General features: G+C 45.6%; 1 protein-coding gene across 2 annotated transcripts in view; it reads left to right on the plus strand.

The window, feature by feature from the left end:
• The window catches only part of SARDH (sarcosine dehydrogenase), an 850,014-nt gene that overhangs the window by 555,541 nt on the left and 273,267 nt on the right, over positions 1-21,206 (plus strand). For both annotated transcript variants that reach the window (XM_086921071.1, XM_086921072.1), the window contains exon 15: positions 2,376-2,489. In XM_086921071.1, coding sequence (XP_086777197.1) covers positions 2,376-2,489 — 114 coding nt within the window. The remainder of the gene's footprint in view (positions 1-2,375; positions 2,490-21,206) is intronic.

A 21,206-nucleotide genomic window follows, 5' to 3' on the forward strand; every position in this document is an offset into this window, starting at 1 on the left:
ATCACCTCACTGGACATCTGACTTGATGCATAGAGTGACTGACAAACAAACAAACAAAAAGACAAGTGTTCTAATTAAAAAGCACCAACCATTTGTGACATCCTACAAAGCAGGTACTGGTATATCAAATCACAGACTGAGTCAGTGATCCAGATATTGTTAGTTTAAAATTATATTTACCAGGTGGCAGCCACAGGCCCTTGTACCAGGTCCCATCATGCCAGGGGGTGTATATCTTATACAAACAAAGCCCTATTTTATAGCACCTCTGTTGCTTTGAATGTACCTGTGAAAATATACATACCATCTTATTGTGTCAAAAAGGGCAATATTATCAGCCCAATATTATTCATGAGTCTATAAAACACATTCCAGTTCATTTTGTAGTGTTGGAATAGTGGCCCCATTACTCTCACCCCTCCTACCCACGGTCTATATGCGAAATCCAACCTTCGTTTTTGTAAGACCTATTTCTCTGCCTAGGATTAAGGCATCCATTATCCATCATGTCTCATTGGTGTCGCAAGTTGTACCCATCAAGATACATGTCTCACCCCACACTTGCCACTTTTACTACTCTTAGGAATTAACCAATTTTAATGACAACTACTGCTGAAACGCGACCCAACTCGCGGGTAGTAAAGTATTGAGAACATGTTTTTATAAAACAATCACACTGCGCAGGTCTCTCTGCATATTGCCTTACTGCCTTCAAGACAAAAACAGGTTTCCCAGCCGTTTCCAATAGACGACACTGCTCGCTCCACTCGGCATCCCTGCAAGGGGAATCTAACCGAGCAAGCGGGCCAAACACGAACACATACTCTTACTGCATTCACACGTGTCTCGAGCTTTGTCTCGTTACGGCATGCAACACCAATCAGACATGATGGATAATGGATGCCTTAATCCTAGGATGTCCTAGGTCCAAACGAGTCTTGGAACATCAATGTAAGAAAATGGATTAATTATTTGGGGTGGGCAGTGGTCCACCTCACGTAATAATTACCATAAGTTGTCAGGGTGAACCACAAAAATTACTAAATTAACCTGGGCTCAACTCCCTGCTAGCTATAGCACAGAGCAGACAGGCTTAATTGAATGCAATGAGTAATGTATTCATGCAGTGTTAAAACAGTAAGATTTTCAAAACACCCAACATTAAAAATTAAAAACTGAAAATGAACAGTATAGTACATTTTAATAAAACAGAATAACGCCAAAACAAAAAAAATCCTATAAGAGTAACCGGAAGTATGAATTTTCAAAGATTTTAGTAAAATAGCCCAAAAAGCACTAATCGCCAATAATAGGCTATGAAAGCGGTAGACAGAGACCTAGGTGCGATTTCAGACTGACTTCGATGGAGAGTGGGTGGGATACCTGAATCGGGTTCGTTCTGGTCAAAGATTTTACCTTTTGACTTAGTCTTTTTTATCAAGCTCAAAACCCTCCAGCATGGCAAGCCTGAAGGTGTATCCAATAAAGTTGCATCAAAACCGAACACCTTTACCGCGAGGTCCAGCTGACACTCTTGAATCCCAACATTTTCCAAGATCGAACTTTTCAGGGTTTCTGGAGCAGCGCCTCTGGATCACTTCAATGGTACCTAAGAACTCAGGGAAGGCATTCAGGGGCCAAGGCTCACTCCAGCAGAGGCCACAAGCAAAGTATAGTTGAGGTCCAGTAGGTACTGGTGAACTGGTCACTTCAGGAAAAAGGCCTGTTGCAGCCTGTTGCGTCCCTGTAGCCACTCCAGAGGTCACACACCTAACCCTAAGTCCGCTCGTTTGTCCTGTGTACAAGTGAGAGCAGGTTCAGTCCTTTAGGGCTCCTCTCAGATTTCAGTAAGCAGGGTCCAATCCTCTTCGGATTTTCAGCAGGGTCAGAAAGCATTCTGAAGAGTTGTATTAATAATGTTGCGAGTTTCATTTTGGAAACTGTAACATTTGGCAAAGTCAGAATATGTGAAATATTCCATTTTGGATGTTCTCCAGATGTAGCGTACTGGTGGTGTCAGCACAAAACTACTTTGCAGCCAGTGGGCAAGAGTGTAATAATTTCCCCATACTCCATCAAGGATTGACCCACTGTGGGCCATAACTTTTAAAACATGTTTCTTTTTTTAATTCTTTGCCGAGATTCAAACAGAGACCATTCCAGTCACTACGCGCCGGTGATTGGGTGTTTTCTATAATCATTGCTGAAGTCTGTCTACTTTGATGGGACGCCAACCATTAAAAACCCATCTGTGTCTACTGTGATCTCCTGTGCATAGGACCCGCCAAAATAGGAACATGTTGACGGAGTGTTGTAAGTGCTAAATGTTTTTAATTTTAAAGTCACTGATCTCGCACTTTTTCTCTTGTTCCTAGGATCAACTGTGTACACATGTCTGTTGAATAAGTTTGGCGGTACTGAGGGTGACATCACGGTTAGCCTGATCAATCCTGGTGACACAGAGTCTGTACTTGCCCCAAAATTTAAAGGTAAAAAGAAAACTGATTTGAGCAAATGTTTTTCTTGATGACTTGGCTCCTTGCAGTGATTGGACCTCATAAGCGATTGGTAAGTATAAGAATGGAAGTCATTGGAAGTTGCAACAGAGACACGTAAGTGCCTGGTTACTTGACTGGTCCTAGCTCAAGGAATATTTACAGGTACAGTGGCGGTTACTATATTAGAGCATGGGGGTGCTGCCCCCCTGTTTTGTTGTCCCTCTGGCCACTATTAAATGTATGATTCAATGTTTTATTTTCTAGCCGCAGTGCTTTTTTTTCTTGCACGGCCAATTTAGCTGGCTTTCTACATTAGTGATGGTGGATGTGGATGGGTGAGGCATAATTGGCAAGTTCAGCTGGGCCTAAGGGTAAAGTGCGCATGATAGGTTGGACGAGTGCCTTGCTGTGCCTAGCCCGACATGCGCACTTGAACCCTTTCCTACCTGTGTAATGTTAGGAGCTCTGAGGATTTCAGCCACAGTCCCCAGGTCTCCTACGGAGCGCTCAGTTCGCCTGACCGAGCCTACCCTCACGCTGCTCTCAAGCCGTTTACTAACCTAAACTGCAAGGGAGCAGCGTCGCTATTGGCTCAGGAGACGCGCCTAAGCCTCTCTAGTCATTCACATGTGAGGAAGGGGGCCTGGAAGAGCCGAGCTGCACAATAAAGCATTAAGGCAGCTCACCGTTCTGAGGGAATATTCCTTCTCCTAAGGAAGCAAAATAAAAAAAAAATTAATTGCAATTCTTCTGAACTAGTGCTGTCAAGCGGCACGCACCGTTATTGGGAGAAGTGTAAATATTAGAATACTTACACAGTCTGCCGATTTCCCAATCCCATATTCCCTGTTGATTTCTTCTTTGTGAGTCTGAATGTCTCAGTGCCAGGAACACCAGACATGTTTGTGTTTTAACTTCACAACTGTACTTGAGGTTGCATGGCACAGCTCAATGGAACAAGATCTATGCATGTGGTGCCACCAATATTCGAGTTCATGTAGGCGTGACTTATGGTTAATGACTTGCCATGTCTTATGTGTAGTACATAAAACTTCAAACAACGAGAGCGCTTACTTTGTCACACTTATGCCGTCCGTAAATCTGCCCAGCGGTTTCATTCAATTTTATGTGCTTGTGTTTATGCTGAAATTTAAAAGAGCAAAGCAATTTTCCAGGACCTATCATGAAGTTGAATAATTTCAGGGCTCATTCAACTTTGTTCTTTCAAGTTTAAGCACTTGTATTTTTTGTTCTCCGCACACATACCCTTTTTAGGTTGATGTATGCGCTGCAAGCTCTGAGAGACTACTGTAGTAGAGTATGGAAGACAAGACAGCACCCACTCTCCGCCCATATTTGTCATTGGCTTGTGTCATTGCCTTTCGCAAATGCTGCTTTTAAATTCGTTAATAGGCCTATTAGTCCCTCCTTAGTAAGGCTTTGTCTTCATTTGTAACCTCCCATGATACTGGTCTCTGTTACACTGTTATATAGTCTGTAAGCACTATTTTCTTTATTGAGTTTCTCAAACTGCAGGCCGGACATGCGCTGCTTCAGCTGAAACCGCTTGTATTTTTTGAAGCAGCACAGCCGCCCTGTAACAGGCGCCCCCTTTCAATCACTTTAACCTGGCACTATCTTCTATCTGTTTCAACCCCCCAAGTAAAATGGATTTAGAAATGATTAGCAAATTAAGTCCAAGTAGCACATCATTGTGTGTTAATGGGCTGAAGCTGACAACTGCATATCTGTGGTCATCTGCACTAAAACCAGTTGACAGGGGTGGTTTCAAAAGCTTGTTTTATTAACAACAACACCACCACCACCAATACCACCAACACACCACCAATACCACCACCACCATTACCACCACCAATGCCACTACCACCAATCCAATACCACCACCGTCACCAATACCACCTCCAATACCACCACCACCAATACCACCAACACCAATACAACCACCACCAATACCAACACCACCACCACCAATATCACGACTGCCAATAAAACCCCACCACCACCAATCACACCAATACCAGCCCCAATTCCACCATCAATACCACCTCCATCAATACCACCACAAATACCAATATCACCACCAATACCACACCCACCACCAGTACCACCACCACCACCACCACCACCACCAATACCAGCACCAGTACCTCCACCAATACCACCATCAAAGCTAATACCACCAATATCACCAGTAATACCACCACCACCAATACAACCACCACCAATAAAACATCACCATTACCAATAACACCACCAATACTGATACCATCACCACCAATACCAACACCACAATTACCACCACCAATATTAGTACCACCATCAATACCACCACCACCAATATCACCACCACCAACACTACCACCAATACCACCACCAATACCACCACCACCAATACCTCCGCCAATACCACCACCAATATCACCTTCACCAATACCACTACCACCAGTACCAATACCACCATCAATACCAGTACCACCACCAATATCACCCCCAATATCACCAGCAATACAACCACCACCACTAATACTACAACCACCAGTACAACCACAAATACCATCACCACCAGTACCACCACCAATTCCACCACCACCACCATCACTACAACCAATACCACCACCACCAATACCACAACCACCACCAATACCACCACCATCAATACCACCACCAATACCAATACCACCACCAATATCATCACCAATACCAATATCATCACCAATACCAATACCACCCACCACCACCAATACCACTACTACCAATACCACAACCACCACCAATACCACCACCATCAATACCACCACAACCAACAATACCACCACCACCTATACCACCATCAATACCGATATCACCAGCAATACCACCACCACCACCAATACCATGGCCACCAATATCACCACCACCAATACCACAAATACCAGCAATACCAATACCACCACCAATACTGCCACCACAACCAATACCACCATCACCAGTACTACCATCACAAATTTCATCACCAACACCAAGACCACCACCACTAACCACCAACACCAATACCACCACCAATACCACCACCTCCAATACCACCACCAACCAATACCACCCATCACCAATACCACCACCACCATCAATACCACTACCACCAATATCTAAACCACCACCAATAACACCACCACCAATACCAATACCACACCACCACCAATACCACAACCACCAATACTAAGCATGAGCGGGAAATCCGTTACGCCCGCGGATTTTGCGGATTTTTGGGAAATCCGCAATCCGCGAATTTTGCGGATTTCCCGCAAAATCCGCAAAAAAAAATCCGAGGACGTAACGGGTTCAAAAGTTGAACCCCCACTCATGTAACTATTTTACAATGGCGCCAGCAAGCTGCCAGCGCCGTTGTAAAATAGTTACAAAGTTAGCTTGCACAGGAACCACTAGATAAAACGAAGCAGGTGCTGCTTTATTTTATCTAAGTGCTTCCTGTGCAAGCTAACTTTGTAACTATTTTACAATGGCGCTGGCAGCTTGCTGGCGCCATTGTAAAATAGTTACATCATACATGCCAACATTAAACAGGTCTTACAAAAAAAAAAAATTACCTATGCGAAATTGTACAAAACCCTCGCGAACTTGCAGAAACCCGTGCGAACACAAAAAAAAAATCTGCGAGAATTCGCGGATTTTGCGGATTTTCGCAATCCGCAAATTCGCAAATCCGCAAATTCGCGGATTGCCAATCCGCAAAATCCGCCCATGCCTAACCAATACCACAACCACCACCACCAATACCACCACCATCAATATCATCACCACCAATACCACCACCACCAATACCACCACCACCAATACCACCACCACCACCAAAACCCCCACCACCACCAACACCACCACCAAAACCACCATCAATATCACCACCAATATCACCAGCAATACCACCACCACCAAGGCCACCACCAATACCACCACAAATACCAGGCCACCAATATCACCACCACCAATACCACAAATACCAGCACAACCAATACCACCGCCACCACAACCAATACCACCACCACCAATAATACCACAATCCCCAATATCACCATCAATACCACCACAATCAATACTACCACCACTAATACCACCACCAATACCTTCACCAATACCACCACCAATACCACCACCACCACCTATACCATCACCACCAGCAATACCAATACCTCCACCACCAATACCAGTACCACCACCAATACCACCACTAATGCCAATACCAACAATACTGCCTCCAATAGCCCCGCCAACAATACCACCACCAATGCCACCACCACCACCACCACCAATTCCACCACCACCAATACTCCAAATACCAGCACCACCAATACCACCAATACCACCACCATTAATACCACCACCACCACTAATACCACCACCACCAATACCACCACCAATACCATCACCAATACCACCACACCAAAACCACCCCCAACCATACCACCACCAATCCCACAACCAATACTACTGCCCATATCACCAGCATTACCACCACCACCACCAATACCACAAATACCAGCACCACCAATACCACCACCAATGCCACCACCACCAATATCACCACTACCAATACCACCACTACCACCAACACCAACACCATCACCAATACCACCACCAATACCCTGAAATGAAATGAGGTGTTTATAAAGCGCTGACTGCCACTCCAAAAGGAGCATCCTGGCACTGGTTTTGGTGTGAAAGGAGCTTAGGCGAGAGAGAGACTGAATTCATCTGTGGCTCCGAAAATCCTAGTTTTCAGTGCTTTCCTATATTGAGTTTCAGTTTTTAACGCTCTCAGATACATTGGCAATAGGTTCCAAGCTTTGTTACCCAGGATGGCCAATGTTTTTCCTCTCTTTGTTTTGCATCTAAAACTGGGGTGTTTGAGGAGGTTGGCTGATGACGACCTGTGGGTTCTTGTTGTAATGTGGGGGATGAAACTCTTCGAGAGGTATTTTGGTCCTTGTTTAAGTGAGGCTCTAAAGGTTAAAAACAGTATTTTAAAGAGTATTCTTTTGTGCAGTGGGAGCCAGTGAAGGGTTTTTAAGGCTGCGGATCCTGAGGACCTTTGTGGTAATTTTAGTACCAGACGGGTCACTGCGTGTTGGACCACTTAGAGTCTTTTTAATGTTTGTTTCTTGGCTCCTGCCAAGAGGCTGTTGCAGTAGTTCAGTTGCGAGAGAATCAAGGCGATTGCTACTGATTTCCTTGCTGTGAGTTGAATTAAATCAAAAACATTTTTCAAGGATTTTATGATGCTGAAGCAAGTCTCTGCTACAGTCATTGCGTGTGGCTGGAAGGTGAGCGCAGAATCAAACTGTACTCCAAGGTTTCTAGCTACCTGCACCGTATTAGGCGGAGGTGTTGTACCTTTCGGCCACCACTCACCCGGCAAGAACGAGACCTATTTTCCTACCGGTAGGATCTCAGTTTTACACCTGAGGTGGTTGTCCTTCATCCACTGAATTACCTCGGTTAGGCATTTTTTGAAGTTGAGTTCAGCGTTGTGGAGTCATTGTGGAACGATAGGATCATTTGGGTGTCGTCTGGGTAGGATGTAACTTCCAGCCCAAATAATGCAATCAGGGAGTGGGGTCATGTAAATATTACACAACAGCGGGCTTAACGATGAACCTTGTGGCATTCCTGTTGTGATGGTGCGTTCAACCGAGAGGAACGTTCCGAGGGACACAGCTTGTCTGCGATTAGAGAGGAAGGATTTTAGCCAATCCAGTGCGGTGTTGGAAATACTGCTGGCTTTGAGTCTTGCCAGGAGGATACTATGTGAAATAGTATCAAATGCAGCCGACAGATCGACTAGAATCAGCACAGCCTTCCTGCCTCTGTCAGCTATAATTTTTAAAGCGTCTGTGAATTGTAGAAGCACGGACTCTGTAGAGTGCTTGGGTCGGAAACCTGATTGCTGAAGGTGGAGGATATTGGTGTGTTTGACGAATTTGTTTAGCTCTTTGTAGACTAATTTTTCCAATACCATCACCAAAACCACCTATACAAAATGACCACTGCCACCACCACCTATACCACCACTAAAACTACCACCACCAATACCACCACCAGTACCACCACCACCAATACCACACCAGTACTACCACCACCAATACCACCAGCACAACCAATACCACCAACAATACCACCAATACCACCACCACCCCCTATACCACCACCAAGACTATCACCACCAGTACCACCAACACCAATACCACACCAGTACTACCACCACCAATGGCACCATCACCAATACCACCACCACCAATACCACCACCACCAATACCACCATCACCACCAATACTACCACCACCAATACCATCACCAATACCACCACTAATACCAATACCAATACCATCACCACCTCCAATACCACCACCACAACCAATACCCCCACCACCAATACCACCACCAATACCCCCACCACCAATACCACCACCAATACCACCACCACCAAAACCACCAATACCACCACCAGTACCACCACCACCAATACCACCACCACCAATACCACCCCCACCACCAATATCCCCACCACCAATCCACCACCACCAATGCCACTACCACCACCAATACCATCACCAATTCCACCACCAGCACCAATACTACCACCAGTACCAACACCACCAGTTCTAACACTACCAATACCACCACCACCAATACCACCAGCACCACCAGCACCAATGCCAACATCACCAATACCACCACCAATACCATCACCAATATCAATACCTCCACCACAAATACTTCCACCACCAATACTACCCCCAACACTAATACCACCACGACCACCAATACCAGTGCCACGATCACCAATACCACCACCTCCAATACCATCACCACCAATCCCATCACCAATACCACCACCACCTATACCACCACCAATACCACCCCACCACCAATACCACCACCACCACCAATACCACCACCACCAATACCACCGCCAATACCAGTGCCACCACCACCAATACGAATTCCACCACCACCAATACCACGACCACCTCCAATACCAATACCAACACCAATACCACCATCACGAGTACCAGTACCAACACCACCAATGCCACCACTAATACCAATACCACTAATACCGCCTCAAATACCAGCACAACCAATACCACCACCACCAATAATACCAGCACCTCCAATACCAGCACCACCAATACCACCAACATGAATACCACCAATACCACCACCACCAATACCACCACCTCATTGCCTCTCGCTCACTAGTAATAGCAGGGCCACTAAATGAGTCCGGAGCTGCAGATGAGACCATCCCTCCCTCTCTCCATGCCTGCCATAAAGCATAGAGCCCGCCCTGCACCAGGCGGTGGAGCCAGGGCCCTACTACAGCTGGAGTGTTTTTTATTAGGCTAAAGATAGCAATGACATTACGCAATGCCACACTACACACTCAAATCATGGAGGGGGCAGAAAATAGCCCCCTCTCCTGCTCTACATCCTGAGCCGCAACTGTGTAATCACAGAGCGAAAGGTTTTGGAGCACTTTGTTGGTGTTTATAGCTTGGATCATATGAAACTCTCACTTCACACGTAGTGTCTGTGTAATTTACAACACTTACACATCTTCTTCACTGCACTATTTATCACAACTTTGAAGACGTCGCATGCAGGACTCTTTCTCTGATATTTGGGATCTAATAAGCGGTCGAAAAGGCCCTTTATTTCAATGCAAGAGGTCTTGCATTTGAGGGAGTTTAAGCTATTAGTATTGTAAATAACAATTCCTTTTATGTTTTAAAACCCAAAACATAAATAAAAGGCATTGTCATTTACGATGCCAATAGCTCAAACTCGCATGAATGCGAGAACTATTGCATTGCAAATGCTTGGTCTTATGACCCATGATGCTCTAAAATCGCATCCAGCCGAAACAAAGAGAAATGAATGCTGGACTGCAGGTGCACACTGTTTTAGTATGCTGTTGAATTTTTAATTGGGAAGTCTTTTTTTGTTCTTTGCAACTTACATCCACCAATACCAATACCACCACCCTCACTAATACCAACACTACCAATACCACCACCAATACTACCACCACCACCAATGCCCCCACCAACAATACCACCCTCACCAATACCACCACTACCAATACCTCCACCAATACCAATACCACCACCAATATCACCAGCAATACCACCACCAATACCACCACCACCAATACCATGACCAAAACCACCACGAATAATACCATCACCAATACCAGCAATACCACCAATACCATACCACCACCAATACCATCACCACCACCACCAATACCATCACCACCACCAATAACTCCACCACCATCAATACCCCCACCACCAGTACCACCACCAATACCATACCCAATATCACCACCAAAACCACCAATTCCACCACCTATACCACCACTACTACCAATACCACCACAAATACCACAACCACCAATACCAATACCACCACTAATACCATCACCAATACCGCCACCACCAATACCACCACCACCACCAATACCAACACCAATACCAGTACCACCTCCAATACCACCACCTCCAACACCACCACCAATACCATAATCTATGCCACCACCACCAACAATGCCACCACCAATAATATCACCACCACTACTACCAATACCACTACCACCAATTCCACCACCTCAGCGCCTCTCGCTCCCTTGTAATAGCAGGGGCACTGTATGAGGCCAGAGCTGCAACCGAGACCATCCCTCCATCCATGCCTGCCATAAGCACAGCCCGCCCTTCACCAGGAGGGCAGGAAATAGAACGCCCACCCCCCCACTCTTCCTCCTGAGTCACAACAGTGTAATCACAGAGCGAAAGATGCTGGAGCACTTTGTTTGTGTTTATAGCACAGGTCATATGTAACTCACTTCACACATAGTGTCTGTATATTTACAACACTTACACATCCTCTTCACTGCACTATTTATCACTACTTTGAAGACGTCGCAGGCCCGTCTCTTCCTCTGAATTAGCAATCTAACAAGGCCCTTTATTGCAGTGCAATAGGTCTCGCATTTGCAAGAGTTTAAGCTATTAGCATTGAAAATAACAATGCCTTTTATGTTTTAAAACATAAAAAAATGCATTGTCATTTACAATGCCAATAGCTCAAACTCCCATGAAGGTGAGACCTATTGCATTGCAAATACTTGTTCTTATGACCCATGATGCTCTAAAATCACATCCAGACGAAACACAGAGAATTTAGTGCTGGACTGCAGGTGCACGCTGTTTTAGTATGCTATTTAATTTTTAATTGGGAAGTCTTTTTTTTATTTGCAACTTACATTCGTATTGTTAATTAACGAGCTACTTAATTAATGGCTCCTGCTGAGGTGTCTGTTTTCTTCTATTGTGCGCTTCAAAACAGTTTTAAAAGGTTAGTCACTAGTTGAGCACATATAGCTCACACTCAACCATTTCATGTGAGGTTTGTTTGGTGGGGAGCTTTAAGGACCTCCGCTCTATTTATTTTATCAGAAAGTGGCAAAGCATACATACGACTTTTCGTGTCACATAACCAGCTGTAGAAGCATCCATTTAATGAAAGCTAGCAGAACTTACGCTGCTTTGCTTAGCTGCATCTCCATTTCATGAGCTACTTTTAGTACTGTGCACCGACTACATAAATGTGTGTGAGCTTAGTAAGAGAAATGCATTTTTGTTTCATTTTCAACTATGAGCAACATAAATCCTTAATCTATATAGTGCCTCTCAACAAGTTTTGAAATGTTGACAAAAACTTGCGTAATGCTAAATGTAGCATCACTGTTTTTCTGGTCAGATATATGGTGCTAAACAAATATATGATAAGGGGAACATATATTATTGCAACACTAGAGCACCGCACAAGAACTCTGATTACAAAGAAGAAAGACTTTAGGCAGTAGGTGTGTTATTCATGTGGACTGCAATTCCATAACAGTCCAGATCGATAGACCAAGCGCACTTTCCATTAGCACCCTCAGATCCAGAATGGAAGAGTAGCACGCGTATCAAAGGAAAGGCTGGGATTTGTCCGAGTTCAGCCATGCACACTAACATCACAGCTAGATACCGCGGCCCATTTCTCTGCTGTTTGTGGATTACAATTCCAGTCCTGGAGAATTCAGAACATTCCATGATTCATACCGTTTTTAATGTGTCTAAATGTTTCAAGAGTACACATTCATAATTGTTTCAAAAACCTTTTTGCTTTCTCAAATTTCCTTTCAAATGTACCATTTGTAACTTTTTTTTAATTCTCGAATGCAGAACCACCCCCCCCCTCCTCCTCCCCCAATCACTGGGTTCGGCTTACTCACAACATAATACCAGTGGCGTAACATAGGCCCCCGCAGTTCCAGCGGTGCGGGCGGCCCCTGGGTTCCAGTGGGCTCCTTCCGCACAGTACCCTGGCCTGAGAGCTCCTGACAGAATGTCAAGGAGGGGCCCTAAATGTAGTTTGCAGGGGGCCCTCAAGTTTTGTTACGCTAGTGCGTAATACTCATCGCCAACTTGTATGCCTTACCACTTCACCAGCCACCACTGTACAGGTTTATGACAATATGTGCCCCACCGGGTACAAGAGTACATCTTGTTCAGCCATGAGGGACTGTCTTATCAAGATGTTGTGTGTGTTTATGTCTTTATTAACTGTTTTTGTAAGCCAGATACTTTGCAGCGCTCAATAAAGGAGTTATACTTCTTGTTTGATGAGATATGCATTTCGAGATTCATATAGATCCCAACTTCCACAAAAGAGTCTGTAATCCATCTGTTTGGTCCACCAATTTATCATATGTCACATTAGTCCAGGTGGGACAGCAGGTTGGCACTTCTCTTGGGCCCTCCTGAGCATCATACTCTAAAGGTTGGTGTTTTTGCAACCCCTTTTCCCTGTTGGTTGAAAGTGAAATATGAGTTGTGTGTCGATGTTTTCAACTTTCTGGAATGGTGACGTCACTGCTTTCATAAAATGGGATCAGATCAGCAGTATTTAAGTCATTGCTGAATTACTGTACTCGGATTATTGGGGTGGTGAGTACTATGCAAATGCTGTCATTCAGTCAGCCCTTCACAGTGTCTGAGGTAGCACCAATAAGCAACGGAACTGAGCCGAAACAAAAATGTTTTGTATTCGGTGTATTTGGAAAATACATAGTTAGTTTAAAATGTTCCTGAAAAAGCTGAAATATACCACACATTTTTCTTAAAACAATGACAGTTGAAAGGCATGGAATGGTTGCAAAATTCTCAGCCCATGGCAATAGCTCAGCGTTTCATTTCAGTCCATCATGCCACCCGACATAGAGCAGCAATATGCTGATCAGTGTTTGCCATGTACATGTTTTTGAAATGAAAATATGGCAATAAAAAAGTATCTTTCATTCCAGTCTTACTTATGTGTATGCTGACTGAGTTTTAAGTCTGTCTTTTCTGTTTATAGATTGTTTACAACTACTGGGCAGTTTTAAACTTTGGCAGTATAACTCCACAGCATGTGGTTTGGTGGATATACTTCTGCCCAGTGCTTGAAATGGAAAAATAAAACAAAGTGCCTGCTTGTTTCTGAGAAGTGCCGGTACTCACTAATTAAAAGTATTACATCTCTCTTGACAAGTGCCAGAATTCTCCCTCTCAAAATAAAAAAAGTGCTGGTACTCCGTACTGGAAAGTACCGACTCATTTAAAGCACTACAACTGCCTCACAAGAAAACAAGCCCGATCAAAGACTGCCACCACGTGGCGTTCATTCTCTCGAGTCGGCTTCTGCAAGCATGGCGGCTGTTCCTTTGGAGGTTCAACTCTGTGATAACATTTCCATCATGCCTGAGTTGTATGATGGAATTGTTGTTACATGCAACATGCAAGTATTAAAAATGTACCCCCACTACGCCTGCCTGTTGTGATGAGAGCACAACAGTTAGATAGACCTGGCTTTCATGGCAGTTTTGCGAAAAGTGACAGATGCAGATGGACAGGGCAGCGTTAATTGGCCATCTGATCCATTACCATTTTTAGGTCTCGCCTAGCGTTGCAGTGCGCATGCGCGGCTCCCTCTGCGAGGCATCTTGTAAGTGAGGAGATTTCAGATTTGCGCGACTGCTTTGGACACTGGGAGTGTGTGAGGCAAGTGTGCATGCACTAATGAAATGAGCACAAACGGTGGCTACCACACTACTTAGATTATCACTGCATCACGTTCGAAAAGATGCAAGTAAAGGGAGCGCACTGGCCATGCTGCCACCATCCAGCTGCACGCTGGGGTGGGCGTGTGGTCTGGTCTGCCTAGATATTTTTAATGTAAAACCTGATCCTATTCTAGTCAAAGCCATCCAGTCTGCTGCTGTTCATGTTTATTTACCCAGTAGCATGTCCTACTCTCTTGGGTGGGGGGTCGCCGGCCTATGTTTTAATGAATGGAATGGGTTTACTCTCTACCGGCTTTAAAAGGCCGGGCCTTTTTCTCTCAAATATAGCGCCTAATATCAGGCTTGCTTATATTTGCATGAGCACTAGGTTTTGTCTTTTCAGTGGGTTGAAGCACATGGATCTGTCGTTTTATGCTAAATATAAAGCCAAAATTTTTATTTATGAATTATAATAAAACCCCAATTTCCACAGCAGACAACACAAACACCCTGGGGAGAATATAAATCCTGACCTTTCCCACCGAAATGGCGCGTGAATCTGAAAAAGCGGGGGGAGGGGCGCACGTGCTGTGTTAACAAACAGGCCCGATACCGTTACATGATTTCTAGTACATCGCATGGGGAATAATAGCAGCAAGAAACCACTTTACTTTCTCTTTTTCTACAGCGTCAGGTGATATAATGACAACCAACAAAAAATGCTATAATCGTTGCACATAAAACGAAGGCAGTAGCATGAGAGAGGTTTTTACAGCATATCGCTATTTTACAGGGTCTTGCCTCTGTAGCTAGGTTTACACACCCTGGGCCGAAAGCCCCCTCATGCCTCGTACCAGAACATGTACAAAGTGCTATACAACGCTGCTCGCCCGCCAGCACACAACACCCGCCTCCCCCCTCACCGCCCCCTCATGTGGTGTTTGGACACACACATTGATTGCCTTTTGGCAGCGAAGAGAACGGGGGAGAAGGAAGACAGGAGGGTTTGCCCAGGATAATTCCCTTTAGGTGGGAACGCCGAGATTGGAACTAGAGTGTTCTGGGTCCACAGCTCAATTCAGCATTCCGTACAGCACCACAAGCAGGGTAGAAGCACTTTAATGATGGGGGTTGGTCCTCCGTGCAATAGATCTGATCTGGTTTAAGGAGTTTTTAGAAACGCACCAAGTGTAGATGCAACATTTTGAAAGAGGGACTTTTTGAAAAAAAGCATTTGCAATGCAATAGGTCTCGCATTTATGCGAGTTTAAGCTATTGGTATTGTAAATGGCAATGCCTTTTGTTTGTTTTAAAAACAAAAATAAAAGGCATTGTTATTTGCAAAGTTAATAGCTCAAACTCATGTAAATGCGAGACCTATTGCATTGCAAATGCTTGTTTGTAATGTCATGACCACTCGTTGGTGTTCCCCATGTCGGAAACAGTGGCCATGCCACCATTGGAAATGCCTCCTTCCCCCACCCTTGTAAAACAATGAGCCTCCCGACGTGATGTGTTTTTTTTCTCCCTAACTGTGGTACAGTGGGCCGGCTTCAAAAAAGATAACAGAAGCCCCATTTGCTGTCCTCTGCATTCCCCATTGTCTTACAAAGGCGGGGGAATGAATCATTTCCAATGGTGGCATGGCCATTAACTTGCATTTAATACAAAATAGCAAGCAGCACAGCAAAGTACAGAAATGAAAGTTGCCATTTCAACTGGCCATTGTTATTGCTAGGAAAGGCTAAGTTGGGGCATAATTCTACAATAGATAACATTTGGGACAGTTTATATACGTTTCTTTCAGTACAAACCTATGGGACCTAATCACATGTCAGAAACTCGTTACGATGGCAGGATATTCCCCACAAGGAAGTGCAAAAGGTACTTGAGGAGTAAATATAATTCATAAATAAAATATTGGGCTCATCATTTTACATAAGCACATGAGTTTATGAGGTTATGTCATGCAACATAGCAAGCATATCTGAGACTAATAACCACTTCACATCAGTAAGAAATGACATTCATATTTGTTTATAAAATATATTGTTATACATGTATAAAACAATAATACTGTAATACATAGGAATATATGATGATGTTTTAAACCACATTCTGTAACTCGCGGCCTGAGTATAAATGTTGCAAACAGGAAGCTGAAAAATATATGCCCAGATTCACATGCTCTATTAAAATGTCTCTGCCTCTCCCACAGTACTTTACCTCAAAATGTTTATATTGGTGTCATTCACACTTTGAAATCAACCTCTCATGTATTGGTTGCTCGCTTCAGCCTGTGCTGGCATGGTCCTTGCCCTCTCTCTACCATCAATGCCCTCTCTCATCTGGTTCCTGCGCACTCTCAACTAGTGTGTTTGTTGGTGAATTATTCTATAAAAAGGATGTTTGCTGGTGCTTTCCTGACACGAGAGCTAATATTGAATAATTGTTCATCTGTTTCTTTTTAAAACCTCACCAATTTCTTGAAGTTGGCAAAGTATTACAAAAAAAGTCCAGAACTTGAGAAAGGTGAACCTCCAAAGCTTGACCAAAAATAGTTTTAGGAGATCTCCCATCTAAGAAGAACCCCCCATGCTTCGCTCCTTTCAATTTGTCCATGTTAGAAATTGAGATTCTCGTTGGCAGAGGTGTGCACCTGGTCCAAGTAGGAACCAAAATCGTAGTAAGGGTAAGTCAGACACACGCTAAAAGATAACCTGTGCTCACCCTCTGGTAGTGTGGCACAGAGCAGTCAGGCATATCTAAAGAGGCAATGTGTAATGTATTTGTGCAACAAAACACACAGTAACACAATAAAAACACCACAAAAATTGAAAATGTTATGAATTAAGAACAAAACGACAAAAATCCAAGAAGCAGAAGTGAAAATATGAATTTCCAAAGAATAAAGGTTTTTCTAGCGCTTAGAACCAATATGCGCCTATGGTGGTTATCTGATTGAGCTGGGTTGGGGCAAAGTCAACAGTTCAGGCCGACCGAGATGGAGTGCAGGCCTGGGACAGGAGCCACTCAGGCCTGGTGAACAGAGTGCCTTGATCCTGGTCACACAACAGGGGGTGGTGATGGACAGAGTTTCTGAATTAAGCAGAATACTCTCACCCAGTCAAGAGATCAGGGCTTAATCCAACACTGTTTTTTAGCTCACTGCACCATCCCAGCTCAGAACCTGGCTATATGCCAATTAGTCTGTCCCTGGCCCAGTGAATCATGGGAACAGGGCAAACCAAACTACCAAGCCAATTCTTTCACTGGGAAGGAAACAAGCTACCGGGGACCGGTTTCTGGCATTTCAGCCGTCTTCGGCCCGGCTTGCTTGAATCCTGATGGTGCAATGAGCTAGGGACTCACGTCTGAGTATACCCTTCCACGCTTATGGTGGACAAAATAATTAAACAACAGGGGGTGGTGATGGACAGAGTTTCTGAATTAAGCAGAATACTCTCACCCAGTCAAGAGATCAGGGCTTAATCCAACACCGTTTTTTAGCTCACTGCACCATCCCAGCTCAGAACCTGGCTATATGCAAATTAGTCTGTCCCTGGCCCAGTGAATCATGGGAACAGGGCAAACCAAACTACCAAGCCAATGTTTTCACTGGGAAGGAAACAAGCTACCGGGGACCGGTTTCTGGCATTTCAGCCGTCTTCGGCCCGGCTTGCTTGAATCCTGATGGTGCAATGAGCTAGGGACTCACGTCTGAGTATACCCTTCCACGCTTATGGTGGACAAAATAATTAAACCGGGGGTGGTGATGGACAGAGTTTCTGAATTAAGCAGAATACTCTCACCCAGTCAAGAGATCAGGGCTTAATCCAACACCGTTTTTTAGCTCACTGCACCATCCCAGCTCAGAACCTGGCTATATGCAAATTAGTCTGTCCCTGGCCCAGTGAATCATGGGAACAGGGCAAACCAAACAACCAGCCAATTCTTTCACTGGGAAGGAAACAAGCTACCGGGGACCGGTTTCTGGCATTTCAGCCGTCTTCGGCCCGGCTTGCTTGAATCCTGATGGTGCAATGAGCTAGGGACTCACGTCTGAGTATACCCTTCCACGCTTATGGTGGACAAAATAATTAAACAACAGGGGGTGGTGATGGACAGAGTTTCTGAATTAAGCAGAATACTCTCACCCAGTCAAGAGATCAGGGCTTAATCCAACACCGTTTTTTAGCTCACTGCACCATCCCAGCTCAGAACCTGGCTATATGCAAATTAGTCTGTCCCTGGCCCAGTGAATCATGGGAACAGGGCAAACCAAACTACCAAGCCAATTCTTTCACTGGGAAGGAAACAAGCTACCGGGGACCGGTTTCTGGCATTTCAGCCGTCTTCGGCCCGGCTTGCTTGAATCCTGATGGTGCAATGAGCTAGGGACTAACGTCTGAGTATACCCTTCCACGCTTATGGTGGACAAAATAATTAAACAACAGGTCAGAGCTGATTTGCATAAAGCCATTATCTGACCCAGGGTGGTGTGGAGTGCAAAAAACGATGGATTTAGGCCCAGATCCTTGTACTGGGGTGAATGTAAGACATTGATCTACATTCTGTCCATCAAATTGTTTTTTGTAATTTTCTCCCTGAGTGTACTGGGGTAGCTCAGACGTGGGTCCCAGAGCCTCCACACCACTGGAGTCAAGCTAGCCGGGCTGATGAGAGGTGTTACCTCGAAACCGGTCTGGTCCTCGGATGCTTGATTCCGGTCTGGGAAAGATATGGCTGTTGTAGTTCGGACTGGACTGTTCCCATGGGGCGCAGGGTCAGAGCTGATTTGCATAAAGCCATTATCTGACCCAGGGTGGTGTGGAGTGCAAAAAACGATGGATTTAGGCCCAGATCCTTGTACTGGGGTGAATGTAAGACATTGATCAACATTCTGTCCATCAAATTGTTTTTTGTAATTTTCTCCCTGAGTGTACTGGGGTAGCTCAGACGTGGGTCCCAGAGCCTCCACACCACTGGAGTCAAGCTAGCCGGGCTGATGAGAGGTGTTACCTCGAAACCGGTCCGGTCCTCGGATGCTTGATTCCGGTCTGGGAAAGATATGGCTGTTGTAGTTCGGACTGGACTGTTCCCATGGGGCACAGGGTCAGAGCTGATTTGCATGAAGCCATTATCTGACCCAGGGTGGTGTGGAGTGCAAAAAACGATGGATTTAGGCCCAGATCCTTGTACTGGGGTGAATGTAAGACATTGATCTACATTCTGTCCATCAAATTGTTTTTTGTAATTTTCTCCCTGAGTGTACTGGGGTAGCTCAGACGTGGGTCCCAGAGCCTCCACACCACTGGAGTCAAGCTAGCCGGGCTGATGAGAGGTGTTTCCTCGAAACCGGTCCGGTCCTCGGATGCTTGATTCCGGTCTGGGAAAGATATGGCTGCTGTAGGGGGGCGCTAGAGGGCGCACTGCGGAATGGCCGCACTGTCGTGAGGCTCCCGCTGCCCGGAGCTATTATCCGCCTAGGTATCCTGATTACCATCGCTGCGCCCTGAACTGACCCCACGGCTCGGTTGGGATATCGGCTGTCCACCCACGGTCCAACTCCTGAGCCATTTGAAGGTTGCTGGCTGAAGTTACGAGGGTCCCAAGTTTCTCCGACTCGCGCTCTGGAAGTCTGATGCCCTCTTGCCCGGCGTCACTGTTCATGCCAGTCCGGGGCTCTGCACGTGGGGTGTAGGCCTAGCTCCGCCCTTCTCCGCCAGGCCCGATCGCTGGCCGGGCGAGACGCTTGGCTCTTCCTTGTTGTCGGACTTATCTCTCGGCTCTCCCGTCTGCCTGTCCAGATACCATCGCCCACGGAGGCGCAACGGATTTTATACTTGGATTCTGAGGGTTTGCCCCCTTGGGCTGGGAACGAAGACGGCCATTACTCGTCGTTGGGAGTGGCGGGGCGTGCTGGCCTGCTCGTGCCCCCACGATTCGAGCTGCTTTCTGCTTGGCCGGGTCCCTTGTCCGACCTGTATCCTGACTCCCATTTGCCTCGTTCCCCTACTGTACCACCGTTATGGGGAAGCCGGACACTAAACAGTCCAAACTGTCCTTTGACTCTGGAGGGGCCAGGCGTGGGGCGCGTTCGCTCCAGGAGGCTGGGACTTCGCGGTCCCCCCCCCCGAATGTCGCTGAGAGTGTCCCGCACCCACCTCCACCGGACTTCACCCAAATGATGCAGGAGATGAGGCAGGGGTTCGCCACCATAGTGGACAAAGTGGACAAGATATCGTCGCGCATGGATGCGGTCGTTCAGAAATTGGACATGCATGAGGAGCGCTTGACGGCGGCAGAACAGCACATTTCGGACCATGATGACACGGCGGCCACCCATACCACCCAACTGGCGAGAATGGACAATATCTTGCGTGTCATTGCCGCCAAGAACGAGGAGTTGGAGGCGAGGAGTAGGCGCAACAACGTGCGCATTGTAGGTGTACCGGAGTCCACGAATGTGGGCAAAATGGAGACTTATGAGGAGAGGCTACTGGTGGGCGCCATTGGGACGGAAGTTTTCTCGTCCCAGT

This window comes from Lissotriton vulgaris, chromosome 5, assembly GCF_964263255.1.
Source record: "Lissotriton vulgaris chromosome 5, aLisVul1.2, whole genome shotgun sequence".
Lineage (NCBI taxonomy): Eukaryota > Metazoa > Chordata > Amphibia > Caudata > Salamandridae > Lissotriton > Lissotriton vulgaris.